Source organism: Fundulus heteroclitus, chromosome 10 (genome assembly GCF_011125445.2).
Source record: "Fundulus heteroclitus isolate FHET01 chromosome 10, MU-UCD_Fhet_4.1, whole genome shotgun sequence".
NCBI classification, from domain to species: domain Eukaryota; kingdom Metazoa; phylum Chordata; class Actinopteri; order Cyprinodontiformes; family Fundulidae; genus Fundulus; species Fundulus heteroclitus.
Window position 1 is genome coordinate 5834933 of NC_046370.1, and position 18076 is coordinate 5853008.

At 40.1% G+C, this 18076-nt stretch overlaps 1 protein-coding gene across 1 annotated transcript in view; it reads left to right on the forward strand.

Moving 5' to 3' along the window:
- Positions 1 to 9370: 9370 nt before the first annotated feature.
- Positions 9371 to 18076, forward strand: part of LOC105919660 (synaptic vesicle membrane protein VAT-1 homolog) — a 28104-nt gene continuing 19398 nt past the window's right edge. Inside the window, exon 1 of the mRNA XM_012855028.3 lies at positions 9371 to 10009. Within this exon, the coding sequence (XP_012710482.2) occupies positions 9602 to 10009 (408 nt within the window). The 5' untranslated portion in view covers positions 9371 to 9601. The remainder of the gene's footprint in view (positions 10010 to 18076) is intronic.

The window sequence follows — 18076 nt, forward strand, 5'->3', positions numbered from 1 at the left end:
TGGATGTAAAGGTTGTCGCCAGTAAAAGGTCTGCTTCCGCTTTAGTTCTATCACAATAAAAGCGTGAAAAGTTCCTGCAATGATTGGAAATGTATTTTGATTTCCATCCATCCATCCATCCATCCATTTTCCAAACCGCTTATCCCTCATGGGGTCGCGGGGGTTGCTGGTGCCTATCTCCAGCTGTCAAATGGGCGAGAGGCGGGGTACACCCTGGACAGGTCGCCAGTCTGTCGCAGGGCAACACAGAGAGACAAAAAACCATTCACGGACACACTCACACCTAAGGACAATTTGGAGAAGCCAATCAAAAGATTTAATTAAAGTTTTTTGGTTTCTTTGTTTCAGTAATACTGTGCATAAAACAAGAGTTAATAAGATATTCAAATAAATAGAGCTCAAACTGCTGCTTAAAGGACAAAACATTTTATAAAAACAAAATTAAACTAAAACACATCAGCGTTACTTTATGCATTATATGCATTTTAATGCATATATTTGCTGGTTTTACTTGTAATGTTTTCTAATCCTTTATAGATTTGCAAAGAGGGAATGGTGTGTCAGTTTCTAGTAAAGTTTATTGGTTTTTATAAAAGCATAAATAACTGAATCTCCAGTGTCTGGTCTTGTTTACACATGAATTAGTGTTAGAAATGCAGCACAGCGATCATCAGCAGGAAGTTAGAAAAGATTTTAGGTGAACAAAAGTGTGTCCGGCAGTTTTTTAAGTTGACTTGTGGTCATTTATTTTTTACTCATTCTTTGCTGATATTTGATCACTTCAGTTATTTTTGTTGCCCTAATAGCCTAATAAATGTAAAAAAATATTTGCGTTGTAAAAACTTTAATCCTAAGAACATGACTGTATTTTAAGTTCATTCACAAATAGTTGGATCATTTGAATGTATTACTCTTCTATTTATAGTTTAAATTAGCTTATAGTGTGACCATTTCAAATATGTTTATGTATGTCTGTTTTTAGGATGGATGGATAAAATCAAATTAATTAAAACTTTTAGTTACTTGTTAAATTTTTTAAAGTGACATTTTAGTTAAATGTGCATTGATCGTTGTCATTACCATATTTGATCATTCTTTCTGTATTTTTTCCACCTTCCCCATCTATAAGGCTGAATGTGTTGCAGGGACCTATTCACAAATCACTAACTTAATCAGAAATTTAAAGAAATGGAAGAAAATAAAAGGACAACTAAAGTAGACCAAGTTATCATTCAGCTAAATTGAAGAGAGTTTGTGCACTTCCTGTCCCTCCCCGACTGAATATCTCCAACTTGATCTAAAATTTTGATCCGTTTGCACAACTAGTCCGTTTGCAAGTGTAGGAAAATAAAAAAAAGGTCGTAGGATATAAAACTGGAATAAACACTGGAATCAAAAAACAGATTTCTCATACATATTGAAAATAAGAACAGGGCGCTAAAGACATTCTTTAAATCTAATGGATCTGGGTTGACTAAATTGCACAAAAACGCAGATTGTTGACATTGTTGTGTAATTACAGGAAGTAATTTAGCTGCTCTGTGGACTTCTTTGAGCTTTTGTCAGTGACTAATATATCAGATTGTGCAGCTCAGATTGTCTCAACCGTGGATCGGTGCTTTAGCTCCATCTTGTGGCCAAACAGGGGAAGGCAGCAGGATTCAACAGCACAGCAGTTGCATATTTTAAATAAAATAAAGAGACATTTTGGCTTGTTTGTTTTAAAGCCAGATCGTGTATTTGTATGAAAAATGCAGCTGGAGAGTTATTTTCTATTTATAACTGGGGTTCCTTTGCTAATTGCATCATGCAGGCTAATGAAATGCTTGTTTGTTCAAGTGTTTTAATGACCTATACATCAACGCTATTCCCAGTTTATGTGCAAATCATAAACAGATATGTTGAGTGCATTCTGTACTTAAAAACAATGTAAAACATTTGGTTGGATGCTACTCAGGGGAGGTCTTCCATAAATTCCAGGGGCTCTCAAGTCAATACACACGTTGTACAGATTTGAGAGTTTGATTGAGGGCATTCTTCTTATTGCAAGGCAACAGTCCACCAACTGTACCATTGTGCAGCCTCCTGTAGACAGAGAGAATCTGATTAGTATAGATAAAGTTCAGCAGCGTTTATGATTGAACTCACATTTGTATCTTTTAGCTAAAGCCAAATGGCCAAAATGATCAGTCAGGTGTCCAGCAGTAAGGTGTCCCAAAGCCTTCTATGTACATGTTCACACCTGAGGAAGCTAGGTTTGACTAAAAAAATTGGCTTACAGGGGATAGGTGTAATGCTTATGAACTGAACTCGATATTCAGCCAGACACAGAGGAGAACGTGAAGGAGGTTTATTAGATAAATGACAAAAAGGGTGAGGCAGAACAAACAGAAACAGTCCTTGGGAGAATCCAGAGGGGAGAAAGACAGGATGAGCTGCTAGGAGCAGACACAGACCGGGGAAATGATCCAGGGGAGAGGCAGAGCTTCGGTGACAGTCCAGACTGGGGGCTCCGAGGTTGCGGTCCACAGGCCCATATTAAGACAATGTGGTGCCCCTGGGCACTATACCTCAAAGCCCCCAAATCCCCCTCCCCCCCTTACCCGTGCTGTCCTCTGGTCAAAAACATCAGACATAATCAAGGGTATTTCTGTAATGTAATTTACTATTTACTAACTTACACAACTACATGTAGGCATATGAGCAGTGAGCAATATTCAAATATCTAATTTTAAAATGTTGAAATCAAAAAAATCTTGATTTATTTATCATTTATTATTATTGTGACATCAGTGTTCACAAAACGAATAATGCATGGTCTTTCAACAATTTCAAGTAAATAATATAACAATTTATGAAAAATATATTTTTAAAGCATGTGTCATGTGGTGCCCCCCCCCCATGGTTGGTGCCCCTGGGCACTGGCCCACTGGCCCTTATGGATAATCCGGCCCTGGCGGTCCACACATGGTCCAAGAAACTGGCAACTCAGAAGCACAGGGATTAGACAGGCTCGGCAATTTACGGACAGGCAAGGGTCGGGCTCACAGACAATCCGGGTGCGAACAGAAACCGAGGTCCAGCAGCAGATCAGGTCCGATAATCAGGCAGGCAAAACATAATCAGAACAAGGGTCAGGCTGGCTCGGTAACAGGAAGCAGAAACAGGTCATAACACGGACAGGCAGGCAAGATAAGGAACCACTAGAGGTTCACACCAGAAGCATAGAGACATTCTGGCAGAGGAGGCAGGCTTAAATAGGCAGGTGAACAAGGTGAGCAGAGTGAGTCTAATTAGCCAGAACATGTGGAGGTGATCAGAGGAAGGGAAGTGGCTGAAAAAGGAAAACGAGCTGACAGGATAAGTGGAAGGGGACAGAAACTAAACTAAACCAATCTAGAACATTAATAACCACTAAGACCAAACCTAAGATAGAAACTCAACTAAGACTAAACAAGAACAAGCAAGAAACCGACCACGATAGAACCCCAAACCAAAAACTAACACTAAGACAAGGAACTCAAACTATGACAATAGGGCCCTTCCCAGAAGCACTCTCAACAAGGAGATCATAGCACTGACCAGGCAAACAGGTCAGCAGATGACGAAGTCAGCTTGGGACTTCGTCCTGCACCACCCAGGGATGTACGCTTGGATGCCGTCTATGGACCTCAGCACATGGTGCCGGCTCTCAGCAGTCAGGATGGGGGGTGGGGGCATCTTCTTCTGCTCAAGAGCCATCAGCACCCACTCTCCAAAGATTTAAGGTTCTTTATTGTCACTGCGTGTTACAGTGGGGAAATGCCATTCAGGGGATACTTCAGCTTAAAGTACACACAACAAACAACGGGCAATAAACAATGTGTACAGGATTTTATCTCCCCTTCACATTAGAGCGTGCAAAGATAAAAGCTAAAAAGTCTGGGGGGTTTGATATAACTCCCATAGCAGGTGATATGAGGCATGTTAGATTAGTCCGCCCCTCATAGATCATAAGTCATAATGAGGTACTTTTGTGCAATGATTTTGAGGCTTCGTTTTCAGAATGAGAGAGGTTTCACTTTGTTTTATTGTGTCTGTACATTAATATGTATTTTGTATTCGATCCTTTCTATTTCATAATTGCATTGTATTTTATGATTGTGTACAGCACTTTGGTCCTGTCGGTGTATAAAGTGCTTCATAAATAAAGTTGGTATGTTATGGTAATGTGCAATTTTGATATTTCTGAGACAAGAGTGTGAAAATAGACAATAACAGTACAGTGATTGTAACATAAGATGGATTTGTACATATTGAACACTAGATGGATTGTAACAGTGCTCTTCTCCCTGCACACAAATGATACCGCCATCGTTGGTCTGATCTAAGATGAGTCTGCAGGCAGACAGGTGCTGGATCGACTAGTTTTAGGTGCCTTGTCATTTTTTTTTCACCTTTTTAGTATTGTTTATCAGTCTGTTCCTTCCTTCTTGTTTCCTGTCATTATTTAGTATTCTGCTCCTTATGGATTTAGCTGATTCTTGTTTCGGTTAGATCTTGGTTTTCTTCTGCTCAGTTACTGAGTTTATTTAGTCATTGTCTGTTTATTTCATTGTGGCGTTTATATGATTGTTAGGTAACATTCTCCCCCTTGTCTCCTGCCATCTCACTGCTCTCCCTCTCCTTCAGCTCATTACTGTCATTTGTGCTAATTATCTTCACCTGCCTTCCTCTCTGTATCCTCTCCTATTTGTATTTGTGTTTTTTTTTCTTCGTCTCCAAAAGCACCTAAAGACAGTTACAAGGTCGGCTTTCTATCACCTGAAGAACATTTCCAGGATTAAAGGACTAATATCTCAGCAGGATCTGGAAAAACTAATCCATGCGTTTATTTTTAGTCGAATAGATTACTGCAACGGTGTTTTCACAGGTCTGCCTAAAAAGTGGATCAGACAGCTGCAGCTGATCCAGAACGCTGCTGCCCGCGTCCTCACTAAGACTAAGAAAGTAGAGAACATCACCCCAGTTCTAAAGTCCTTACACTGGCTCCCTGTATCTCAGAGAATAGACTTTAAAATACTTCTGTTAGTCTATAAATCCCTAAATGGCTTAGCACCTAAATACATCAGACTTGTTATCAGCGTATCAACCATCCAGACCACTAAGGTCTTCTGGCTCCAGGCTACTCTGTATACCTAGAACCAGAACTAAACAAGGAGAAGCAGCATTTAGTTCCTATGCTCCACTTATCTGGAACAAACTTCCAAAAAATTGTAAAGGTGCGGAAAGCCTGAGTTCCTTTAAATCAAGATTAAAAACACATTTGTTTAGAATTGCCTTCAACTGTTCTAGTTAACTGAATCACCACTTTTTTGTTCTATTTTCTATCTACATTTTATTCCTACTTGCTTTTATTCTGTTTTAATTTGCTATATTTTAATCATGTAAAGCACTTTGCATTGTCCCTGTACTGAATTGTGCTATATAAATAAATTTGCCTTGCCTTGCCTTGCCTTCGTCGGATCCTCCGTTATGCTACCCCCGTTTTTGTCAGCTCCTTGTTTGGTTTGATTCCAGGCCCTTGTCCTCATTCACGCAGTCTGTGAGTTTGCTGTTTGTTAATAAATTGTCATCCAGTTTATCATGCGGCTCCCGAGCTCTTGTCTGCACTTCATCTACAACTCCTAGCGACACGACGTCCAGGACTCAGACTTTAACTTCTCTGCAGACTCCACACTTGCTGCGCCTGAACAGTTTGAGACTTTTATCTCAAGGCTGGTGCTACAGTAACCTGACGAGCCAGATGAATTTCGTTCCGCCTAGCTCCGCCTATCTCCACTCACATCCATCAGGGACCTCTTCCATAGAGAGTGATTTCTTCATCCAATTTTATTGTCCAGCCAATCAGGATGCAGGGCTGGAGTTTCATAGATGTGACGTAGTGGAGAAGCGACCGTGACGTGAGACTGTTTTGATTCAAACAATGGTGGCTCCCATCGAGGAAGCAAGCGTTAACATTGATGCTGCTATTTCTTCTCTGTTGTCCAATCTACCTAATATTGTTTCATTAAAAGAACATCAGAGAACGGCTCTGAAGGCTTTTGTTGGTGGAAACCATGTTTTCGCCCTTCTCCCGACCGGATTTGGCAAGTTTTGTTTTTTCCTGCGTCGCTCTCACAGCGTCACGGGTTAGCTTCAGTGTGAGTGGTTGAAATAGCACGTCGATAAAGATGACAGACAAGTGGCTTATCCAATCATATGCAAGGATTTTTGATAAGGCCCAGCCTTCTGAAACGGCATTCCTATGGATCTGTTCCAGATGGATGAGTGGAGCTAGGCGGAGCGAAATTGATCTGGCTAGGGTCAGGTTAGCGCTACAGAGCGTTATTTGCTAAAACCAGTCGCCACAGAGGCAGTTTCTTCCTCCTGGGTGTCAATCTGATGAACACAATGGACACCTCACCGCCTGAGTAATCGGCTACTCTTGATGTGAAACAAAATAAGCAGGTTGCACTTCCACAACATCACCTTTTCTTTTCTTTACGTGGCAAAATAAACCATCCATAAGGTTTATGACTGTATACCAAAAGTGTGTACGCTGTGAGCAGCACTGTACCCAAAGTCAGATCCTTTGACTGAATCCCTTGATTGAAACAGAATAAAGATGATTTTGATTCAGGTTTTAATTGTCTCCCATTTTAGACAAACCTGATACGGTAATGCTGAAGGAGCTGCAGAAAGTACTTGTAGATGCGATAAGGGTTACTGCTGGAGCTGCAATTCCTCACCGATTATATGTTTCTCTAAACCAGGGGTCACCAACCTTTTTCAATCTGAAAGAAAACATGTTCAGGAAACTATTTTTCACCTGATGCTCATGCATCCTCGCCACCACCACATGGCCTAATTCACAAACCACTACTGTCTATAAAAGATGGAAGATGTATTTTATTTTTTTACCACCACAATCTACCAATTGATCCAGATCCACAAGCTGAAGATGACTCCTATACCAAAGTAGACTGGAGGCGGAATTTGATTTAAGAAAGTGCTTCTACAAAGTTTAAAGGTTTCACTGTAAAGGACACAAGTCCCATCAAGAAAATTATTCATTGTGGTCTCGTTATTATTTTCTCGTAGTCACGGAAACACATTTTAACAGGGTTGTGTACTGTACACATTCGAGAGCCACTGTGAAATAAAATATCAATCTGTCAATGAGACAGAACTAATATGGCAGCATCAATGGCCAAAACCAAAACCTGAACATTTACATTAGGCAGCAGACGCGTTTCCTTTGCAGCAACATAGTTTACCAGGTGACAGGAACATTTGTGGTCAGACCCCTGCTTCGGTGCTGCATCTGTAACAACTCCATCCGAACTTGTCTGAGGAATAAGAGTAACTGATTCAACACCATCTAAAAAAAAAAAAGATGTGTATTTGTTTCCACCACTTCCTGTTGGCCTCATTCAGTCAGCAGAATGAGATGTGAGAGCACCTCTGAATGCAGGGTGCATGGTGTCTGTGTGTGCACAAACTGTGTGGATAAGTGCTTTACGGCTCAACAAGTCACCGCCACCGTAAGGAAGACGGGTCTGCAAGTTCACCTTCAGAATGCACACATTTTAATTGATCAGCTTTTCCAAAAAAAAGACAATAATAATACACAAATGCAACAGGATGTTTGCTGATCAAGCCTCTAATAAGTGATCAACAACTGGCAAAACAGATTTACTCCTATGTGCATGGTTTTATTTCCTGATGAGGGGTTGGAGCTGAATCTTCTTCCAGCTGTGAACTGTGAAAATAAATCCAGCTTCTCTCTGCAGGACTCCAGTGTCCGGGCTTTGTAGCTCTCTGCATCTCATCCCCCGAGGTTTTCTATTTTTTTTTTTTTTTTTTTTTTGCCAACAAAACGGATCTGCCAGTTTTTCACAGCTGTCAAGTGAGTGAGAAGGAGAATAACACCGGAAGTTATATTTTTCTATCAAAATAAAACATTTTAAAATGGAACTAGTCTTTTTATCCTGATAGTTTGCCCATATTTGAAACTGGAGTGCAAAATGGGTTCAGCTCATTATTTTACAATGTAAATCTGACACTAAACCAATAACTCTCCTCTGGTGGTGAACTGAGTTCATATTTTAGTTACAGTTTTAAATTACATTTCTGTTATCCCTACAGTAATCATTTTGTTACATATTAGTGTTATAAAACAGTAGGTTGATTCTTTATATTTGATAATCAAACATATCCTATTAAGCTTCACATTTGATTTGAAACCAATGGCACATTAAAGCAGAGACAAAAGGGAAACCATAAAAAGTAACAAAGGTGCAAAAAAGGCTCTTAAACTATATATATATATATATATATATATATATATATATATATATATATATATATATATATATATATATGTATATATATATATATATATATATATATATATATATATATATATATATATATATATATATATATATAGTTTCTGTCTGGGTACTCCGACTACAGTCCATAAAATGTGACTGTTAGGTTAACCGGTCTCTCTAAATTGCCCTTAAACGTGAATATTTATGAGCGTGGATGTATTTCCTGTGCTTCTATGTTGCCATGTGATGGATGGCTGACGTGTCCAGAGTGTCCCCCGTGTCTTACCTGAAGACCACTCGAGATAAGCACTAAATCCCCCCATGACCCAGCACAAATAAGCAGGTATAGACAAAGGATGGATGGATGGATATAGAAAAAAATTAGTCCCACTTTTAAAGTTTTAGTGCCAAATTTTAGCATGGTGAAACATTGAGTGGGACAGGATGAGACTTTCCTCTCCATTAACCGGAAATGTGAACAGGCAGTGGGTTCAACTGAGAGATAGCTTGTGCCGCCCCACAGAACATGCCGCCCTGGGTGGATAGTTATACTTCACATGGGAAAAATAATGCTCCAAAAGCATTATGGGCAGGAGATATCCTGAAACTATCCTACAAAGTTACTTTATTCTGAAATCCACTGCAATTCACTGAAATTCTCAAGCTGTATGCAAACGAAATTTCGTTGTGTACACACTACAAAATGACAATAAAGTTAGTCTAAGTCTAAGATGTTTGGCTTGGCACGTGGTGTTTGAATGGCTAATCGTTTAAAATTATTTCTACAATTAATTGGCAATCAAAAATGGCACAGTAATACTACTACTACTACTACTACTACTACTACTACTACTACTACTAATAATAATAATAATAATAATAATAATAATAATAATAACATGCTTTACTTTTACAATATTTTGTGCTGCGTGCCTGTACAACGAAGCTGTTCTTTGAGACTTTTATTGTGAAAGGGCTCGGCGGAAGTACTTAAGTTATTGTGGCGCTCTTTGTTTTAACCACTTGTTGAGTGGAGCGCACACGGGGAACCAGAGGGACTCCTGGTTTAGAAGGCGTTGCTTTTTTGTCTTTTGCACGCAGCGTCTTATTTATGAAGGCTTTTTGAATCGGACACATTTCCCCCCGTTACTTCCTGCCGAACCTGCGCGCTCCAGCAAACAGACACGAACTGAAAAAAAAAAAAAAAAAAAAATCTAGTGAAAGCTTCTCAAAAAGTGGTCGTCATGTCTGGGGAAGAGGCTCCAACTCAGCAGCAGGAACCGGAGCAGGTGAAGCAGCCCGACGAACCACCTCCACCGGCCGCCGCCGACGCCGCCGCAGAAGCCAAGCCGGAGTCCAGCAGCAGCAGCCCGGCTGCAGCCGAGGAGGAGAAGCCCGTCTCCTACCGGGCTCTGGTGCTCACGGGATACGGAGGCTACGACAAGATCAAGCTGCAGGTGAAGAGCATGAAGATGCCGCCGCAGCTGAAGGCCGGGGAGGTGCTGGTTCGGGTCAAGGCGTGCGGACTGAACTTCGCCGAGCTGCTGGGGAAGCAGGGGCTGTACGAGCTGCTGCCGTCCCCGCCCGTCACGCTGGGGATGGAGGGCTCCGGGGTCATCGAGGCGGTGGCGGAGGATGTGACGGACAGAAAAGTGAGTGCGACTGGGAATGCTGTCACACACCCACACGCACCATGGCAGCCCATATTCTAATTAAAAAAAGTATAAATACATGCAGCTGCATTTTGAAAATTAGGCTTTTTAATTAGAATATTGGGACACGTTCGCTTCCATACACGCACGGCCGGTCCAAACATTTATGGGGTCTCAAGCGGCAATTTAATTTGTGGGGCCCACAAGCCACCACAGCCTGACTTCCCTTTTAGATCACCCATGCCTAATGATTTTTGATTAAATTACCATGCCCTTTTGGCCTATTATATTTTATTTCTGTGTTTTATACTTTGTTTTTGCTTTGTTACTAAACAAAGCACCTTTATACACACACACATATATATGCATGCCACAACAAGACTATGTGACCAGAGGTATGGAAATTGCTCATGCACACAATGAATAAAGGAGAGGCAATGAAACCAAGCGACTCAGCAATGCCCAGCAGAGGAGGACAACAATTAGAGAGAATTGCCTTTTTATTTCCTTGGTTTCCTCAGTAAAATAACAAAAAACAGTAAATTCAAGGTGAATAGTTTTTCTTGGTCGTTGACATAGTTGGGCGCAGTTGAAAAAAAGTGCACAGGGGTGAAAAGTAATTACGTTTGCTCATGCCTTTTTATACTATTTTTAAAATGTGAGGCTATTAAAAAGTTATTTTAAAATGCCTATTATTCCCTAATCTATTTATGGCCACAGTGTGCATGAAAAGTGACCCCCGCTCAGATGCAAGGAGTAGGATGTATTAAATTATGACCGTCAATCTATGAAGTTTCTGGGGTTTTTTTTGTGTGTAGTTAAGGATTACATCAATGACAGTTTTCATTGATTTATGTAATAAACTTTCAGACAGTTGGTGTTATGTCTAAATTAGATTACCATTAAAACCACAAGTGATGACCAATAAAAACTTTAATTAATTTAATTAATTGTCCATCTCTGCAATGCCTCGCAATAAAGCGGCAGCTCACAGTGATCAAAGACCAACATTTATTAATTAATTAAACCGATCTACAACAACTTTAAGAGCCTCATATCAGAACATTTACTTTAGTCAATGTTACTTTAGTCAATTAACGTCAGCCAACTCTGCGGTCACATCTGAGCCTCGGCAGGTTTAGCCTCCGCTTCAGTGAACACCAACATTCAGACTCTATTTGCAGCGACATTCCAGTCTTTCCCTCTTGGAATCATATTTTTTGTGCTTTTTTTGTTTTTCTTTCACCGGATCTTGAATGTTTCTTCATTGTTTTGCTGGGAAATGCTAATAGCCGTTAGCCACTTCCTTGTTTTAACCCCTGCTGTGCATACGCAGTACATACTTCCGTTAATATGGAAAATAAACATGAAGGGCTTTATTTATTAACAAATTAAGCAAAAACAAAGCATAAAATACCAAAATAACAACTAAGTTAATACACCACCAGGACGTGATAATTGTTCATAAAAACATTGCATGCAACCTGAGTGAGCTACTGAGGTATAAATAAAAAGTCAGGTAACATGGCTATGGACCTTTTTAATAGTAAAGTTTTCAAAAGAACCCCTTAATATTTGTTTAATATAATCTTTAATATGTGTAATATGTCAACAGTTTAATATGATGTGGTGCCTTTTATTGTGAAAGCTGTGTGGGTTGCAGCTCCCTTCCTGCTTTAAGCACCAGTGTGGCATTATGAAAGCTGCCGCTGTCTGATTTACGGCGTGTCCTTGAAGCTTTTTCTTTCCCTCCCTCTCAACAGGAGTGCCTCATTTCCACCTTCTCCAATGATAAGAACTTTCCACGCATTGATTTAAATTACTATCAGGGCTGAAACGAACAGATCAGTGATTAACCAGGGAGGCACCGATCAGGCTTTTCCCTGGCGATACAGATTTCATCTCAGACCTGCTGATTCTGATTTATGTTTCTATAATGAGTAGAACTTAGAGGTTGTAACTTTGAATCAACAGAAAATGAATGAATTCCCTAATGTTTGCATGCCCACAGACCTTTCATTTACACTTATCAAACTATTATTATTATATTATATTGACCAAAAATGGTGGCTCATCTTAATTTTGATGCATGCAATTAAAAGAGTTTTTAGTATTTGACTTGTTGATCAGGTGAAAACTGACCAATTGATTAGTGCTCCTCTATAATTTACCTCTTATATTTACCTAGTTGAAGCATTAGCATGGATTAGAACATATGAAGAGCATCTGGATATATATTTTTTATTTACAGTTGTGATGTAAAACCACTCAACATCTGATTTAACGGTACATAAGGCGACACTGCACTCTGAATGAGGCACCTTTTCCGCAGAGGTGTTCATTTATAATGATTCGCATGCACGTGGGTTTGCTGTAACCACGGGCATGCTTCTTCTTTTTTTTTTTTCTTTACGACCTCTCATTGCAGATAAAAGCAGATTGACTCATGCCAGCTAGCAATCATGTTTGCTCCTTGCAGCTTTTGCAAAATCTGAGGTATTTTCTGCGGTGGCTCCGATTCGGTTGGTTTCACAGGGAACCTGTTATGTAATAGAGCAACAGACTAGAGCATAATTGTGCAATGGAAGGAACATTTAACTTTTTTTTTTTTTTTTTTTTTTTTTTTTTTTTTTACAAAAAGAAATCTGAAAAGTGTGGCATTTATTTGCATTCAGCTTCTATGAGTCAATGCTTTTGCAGAACCACATTTTGCCACAGTTGCAGCCGCAACTCTTGTGGGGTTATGTTTCCACCAGCTTTGCACATCTAGAGACTGCAATTTTTTTTTCACAGTGGGGACGGTGCCAACACATAAACACATGACGGAACTCGTCGTCCCAAAGCTGTACGCAGAGGTGAAGGTGATAATTTTACAGTCGTTGAAGTTGGCAGCGAGAGCAACTCCGTCACGTCTCGTTTAATTTCTAACAAGTGGGCATTGGTGTCAAATGTTCTGGAGACCAAGTCCCTGCATGAAAGCCGCATTGGGAGCAATTTAGCCAAACGTGTGGAAAGAAGTATTAAATAAATTGGAATTTATGGAGAAAGTACCTGCAATTGTCAGAAATGAGAAAGGGGAATAACTTAGGTTGGCACGCACTTTACTTAATGATCAAAAATGTGTCGGCAACAGCTGTTCAGATGGGCAAGAAACTGAATGGTTATAGAAAAAGTATCCACAAGGTATTGTAACAAATTCATACTGAATAATAATCTAACCTCCGCAAATCTAACCTTTTTTGGATTTGTTGAAGTAAGGCCTCTCTGAACCTTCCCACTGGCCTGCAGCGGACATGACAAACATGTGAAGGAAGGGGGCTCTGGTCACTTTGGATCCACCTAAGGAAAGGTGTACCAGACGGCGGTGAGCGCAGCAATGTTGTCTGGTTTAGAGACGGTGGCACTGAGGAATGGACCGGATGCTGAGGTTCTCTTTGGGAGCGACGAGGATGTGATAAGAAACTATTTCATCCTAGGGACAGCTCATGTTAGATGTTTTGGAGACAAAGCCAGACTGAGATGGTTTGGACATGTACAGAAGAGGGTTAGTGGGAACGTTGGTGGAAGGGATGCTGAAGCTGGATGGAGTGAAAGAGGACATGAAGATGGTTGGTGTGAGAGAAGATGATGCAGAAGATGGGGTTAGATGGAGACCGATGATTCGCTGTGGCGAGCCCTGAAAGGGAAATGGCGAAACCAGAAGAAGATCTAGAACGATGTGTGAATAACGCTGCACATCACCCTGAAACGCATATATGTCACACCAAAGTTGGAGTGCACACACCATCTTCTTCAGACGGTCGCAGATCCTCACATATGAAGACAGCAGAAATGCTGAAGGTTTTCTGTGCTCAGAGGTTGGCTGCAGTTTGCAAAGAACACCTCAGTCACCTTGCGTCTGTTTTGGATCCACAGGTTTGGTCACGGATGGTTGTTGTTGTTGTTGCAGAGCTTCTGCATGATGTCAGCTAAAGGGGTTGGACAAGTTTGTCTTATTATACCGCTGTAGTGCCGCCTGGCAAAGGTTGCACAAGACCTTTTTGTCCATTCCATGTGTTCTGGTCTTATAGGGGAACTCAAATAATCTCCAATCGCCTGCTTTTTAAAGTCGTTTAAAGTTTATGTTGCTGCTACCTGCTTCCCTCAGCCATGTTGTTTTTGCTTAATCCAGTAGTGCCTCCATCCATGCAACGCTACTCCACTGACCAGGGGATCTAACCGAGTCAGGATTTCTTTTTTTTTTTTTAATCAACATTGAATTGTGGGAGGGGGGGGGGGCAATATTTAAATACAATGACAAATAAATATTTTTACTCACCCCTACCCGACAGCTTTCTCGCTGACCTTTCTGTTGTTCATTGGTCTTCATGATGCTGTTTGACAAATTGACTCTATTAACTAATCAGGTAATTGATTCCGTATTTAGCAGCTTAGAGTAGCATATTATCCAGTACTTTCCTTATGCACTACTTTGTGGGGGCCTATCAAACATAAAAAAAAAACCCCACTAAACTACATTAAACCCTGCGTTTAAAAATGCAACAAGATGTGAAAGAGTTAAAAGGTTATGAATACGTTTTGAAGCCAGTATGAAACGACGGAGATGTACTAACACCCACAAGGCTTTCCAAAGCTGGCAGACTGTTGAGGCTGAAACGTCGGACGAAGCTATTCTGAATGTCCGCTTCATGCGGAAATGAAGAGTTGGTGCAGTTTGCTTTCAAGGCATGAAATGCATCTGCTCAAAGTGTAATTTCACTTCTTGTTTGGAGGCCAAATTTAGATTGATTCTTGCTGACATACTCGCTTGAACATTTCTTTTGGGGGGGGGGGACCTGGTCCGAAGACCAGCGGTGCCAGTTTCAGTGATGTCCTAAAGATGATTTAAAGAACCTAGACTTTTCCAAAAGTCCAAAATAGTGATGGCCTCCATGTCTAGATACTTCCTACTGCCTTTACAGACACATGAAATACTTTTAGGTTCAATGTGTGGGATTTATTGCTAATAATGGTGAAGTCAGACACTGCAAACACATTTCCCGGTCTCCCCATTTCTTTTCCAAAACTGCGGGACAACACATTGACCGCTAAATGCTGATACTACAGATTTGGGAAGAATATTTAACACGCCTTTATAGTCCGGTGCAGTTTATGTGTGGACAAAGACATACGTAGACACGTTAATTCACAGTGCGCCTTTCTAATCCGGTGCGCTTTATGGTCCGAAAAATACGGTACATGCTAATAAAGGGAGGAGGGAAATCTGCCCCCTAGTGGTTAAAAGATGCAATATTTAATCAGGCTTCGCTGAAAGGTTATGCCTCAAGTTTGCACTGAGGGGGGGTCTTTTTTTGTAAATCTATAAAGCATGTGAATTCACTCTGTTTTCATCTTTGCAATTTCACAATCTAGAATACAGTAAATGTAACGTAATAGAAAAATTACATTAAAGTGTCATTCTTGTTTAAAAATAAAACAATAATTTCTGTTTGAAGATGCTGCTGTAGTTAATGCAAAAATTCCTTATAAAACTCTACAGCTCTGTGACATTTGCCTTGAATGCTTATTTATATAGAAGTGGCTCTTTTATACTAAAGAGGGAGTTGGTTGATTTAAATTTAGCATACATCTACTGTTGTATTGGTCTCTTGCCTCATTCCCTGTTAAGGTATAAAGACGGCCTGGTCTGCACAATAAACATGTTTGTTTTTGCAATACTTGGTTACAATACATGCCTGAAATCTGCAAATAACCGTCAAACAATTCATCTGTGTTGTGCAAGTTCTCCCTCCAAAATAACTAGTTCCAAGTTTAGTTCCCGCAGGATAAAACTGAAAAATGTGATCAATTATAGAATAAAATATGTCTGCATTAAATGCAGTCACTGAGCAGTGGGCTGATCAAACCACTAGGCCACTACTCCGCTGCTGTGGTGGTATTAAAGCGATATTTCCATCTACATTGGTAGACTGACTTTAAACACAGCTGCACTTGCTCTCTGCCTGAAATAGGCTTTGCACGGCAGCAATAGAACCGTCGTGCAAATGCAACTTGACATAATCTGTGTGTTTCAGTGATTGGAGCATGAGATTTTAGTTTGTTCTGATCGGTTTCAAAAGTAAGGAGAGGCATGAATTATCAACAAGTCCCAAAGACGTATAAAGGAGTCAAGTCCTAAACGCAGCAGTCGCCACAACTCTGCCTTCGATGGAAGATGTCGCAGCTCTGCTTAAAGAGGCTAAGCTTTGTTGCAAAAGTATTACAGTTTACAGCTTTTGTTAACTCCTGATTAAAGTGTATTTTAATCTCACCAGGGAGAGCTGCGCTCAGTTAAAGTTTGTCACACTTGAATTTATTTACAATTTATCTGTCAATAATGCATAGTGAATGTCATGGCAGCGGGGAGGTTTTATAAAATAATAAAAAAACAGCTTTTTTCACCCACCCCTCATACTCCTTAGCAGGGTGGGTGGTTCTCCATCTCTCAAGCTCGGTTCCTCTACCAGAGGCCTGGGAGCTTGAGGGTTCTTCTTAGGATCTTAGCTGTTCCTAAGATTGCGCTCTTCTGGACTGAGATGTCTGATGTTTCTCAGGGTATCTGTTGGAGCCAATTATCCAGAGTGCTCCGATAACTATGAGCACTAGTGTTGTCTTCACCTTCCAGACTCTTTCTAGTTCTTCCCTGAGCCCTTGGTATTTCTCCAGTTTCTTGTGCTTTTTTTTATTTTTTTTCCTGATGTTTCCATCATCTGCTAACTATCAATGTCCGGTTGGTTGGCCATTACCATTTCGTCTGTTTGTATCTGGAAGTCCCACAGGATCTTAGCTGTATGTCATTACCGCAACCAACCCTTTCACTGAGGAGGGACATTTGGACTGACAAAACGACAAGCAGATGTTTTTGTAGGTTTTTTTTGTTTGTTTTTTATGAAATTATATGGAGAATTTACATATGCAGCAATATCAACTATGAAATGGTTTACACAGTGATGACATGGCACCTTTTTTAAGGTGTATGATTCTTCAAAGAAAGGTCATAAAATATAATCAGTAAAAACGTGACTGTATTTTTTGCCCCCCCTAAATAATGCAAAACCAGGAACTAGTTAGCTTTTTCATCATTTTGTACCTTTTTAGTAGTTTATACTTCTGTTGCCCGATGAGGCTCGCTGACCTTGTGCTAGTTCGTACCCACAGAGGAACGAAGCCACGATCTGTAACTGTAGACACTAACGCCTTACTGATCATCTGAAATTCTTTTAAAGCATCTGAGTGTCGGTCTTTAGGGTGCTTCACCAATTCTGCAGAGCTAACCGGCTTTCTATCTACGCCTAGTAGCCACTGCTTATATAAGGGCTCATCGACATCTTTCGGCTCTTTTTCCGAATCCCGAACAACTTGTGCTTTTTCTTTTACCAAAGTATGCCAGACTCTCTTCTCAAACAAACTTTCTATGTTTCAATGAGTATTAATCTCCTTGCAACGTTGCTCTGTTTCCATCCTGGACCATCAGGTGAGGCACTAGACAAGAAGAAAGGTGCAGAGTGTCTGCAGCAGGATGCTGCAACGACTAATGAACCATATAATGATGCTCATAGTACATAAAATAAAACAGAAGCTTCTAGAAAATGGCTTAGTTTATATTGATTCAGACACAAATAGGAATTTTCTGAAAAATGTATAAATTTTATTACCTATATTGAAATATACTTTCTTTACTGCCCTACTCTAAGCTCTTCTATATCTAAGCTCAAGTGACTCAGTCTGCTTGTTATTAAAGGTAAGATAAGATAATGACTGGCAGTAACGTCTCTCCCTTATCCCGCTTCAAAACAAAACCAACTTGTCCACTTCTGTGTTTTTATGTTTTTAAAAATGTTAAATAAATGCATGTCTATCTTTTTGTCTCTTTGTTTTAGACTCAAACAAGAGACGTGGGGAACGATGAGCAGCATTGTTTGCCATTACTTGTTCCAATATGTTTTCCCCAATAAACCTCAGTATAAGAAAAGGTTTGAAAGGTAGAAAGAAGATGGTATCAGTATTGTGTACTGTCAAAAAATTATT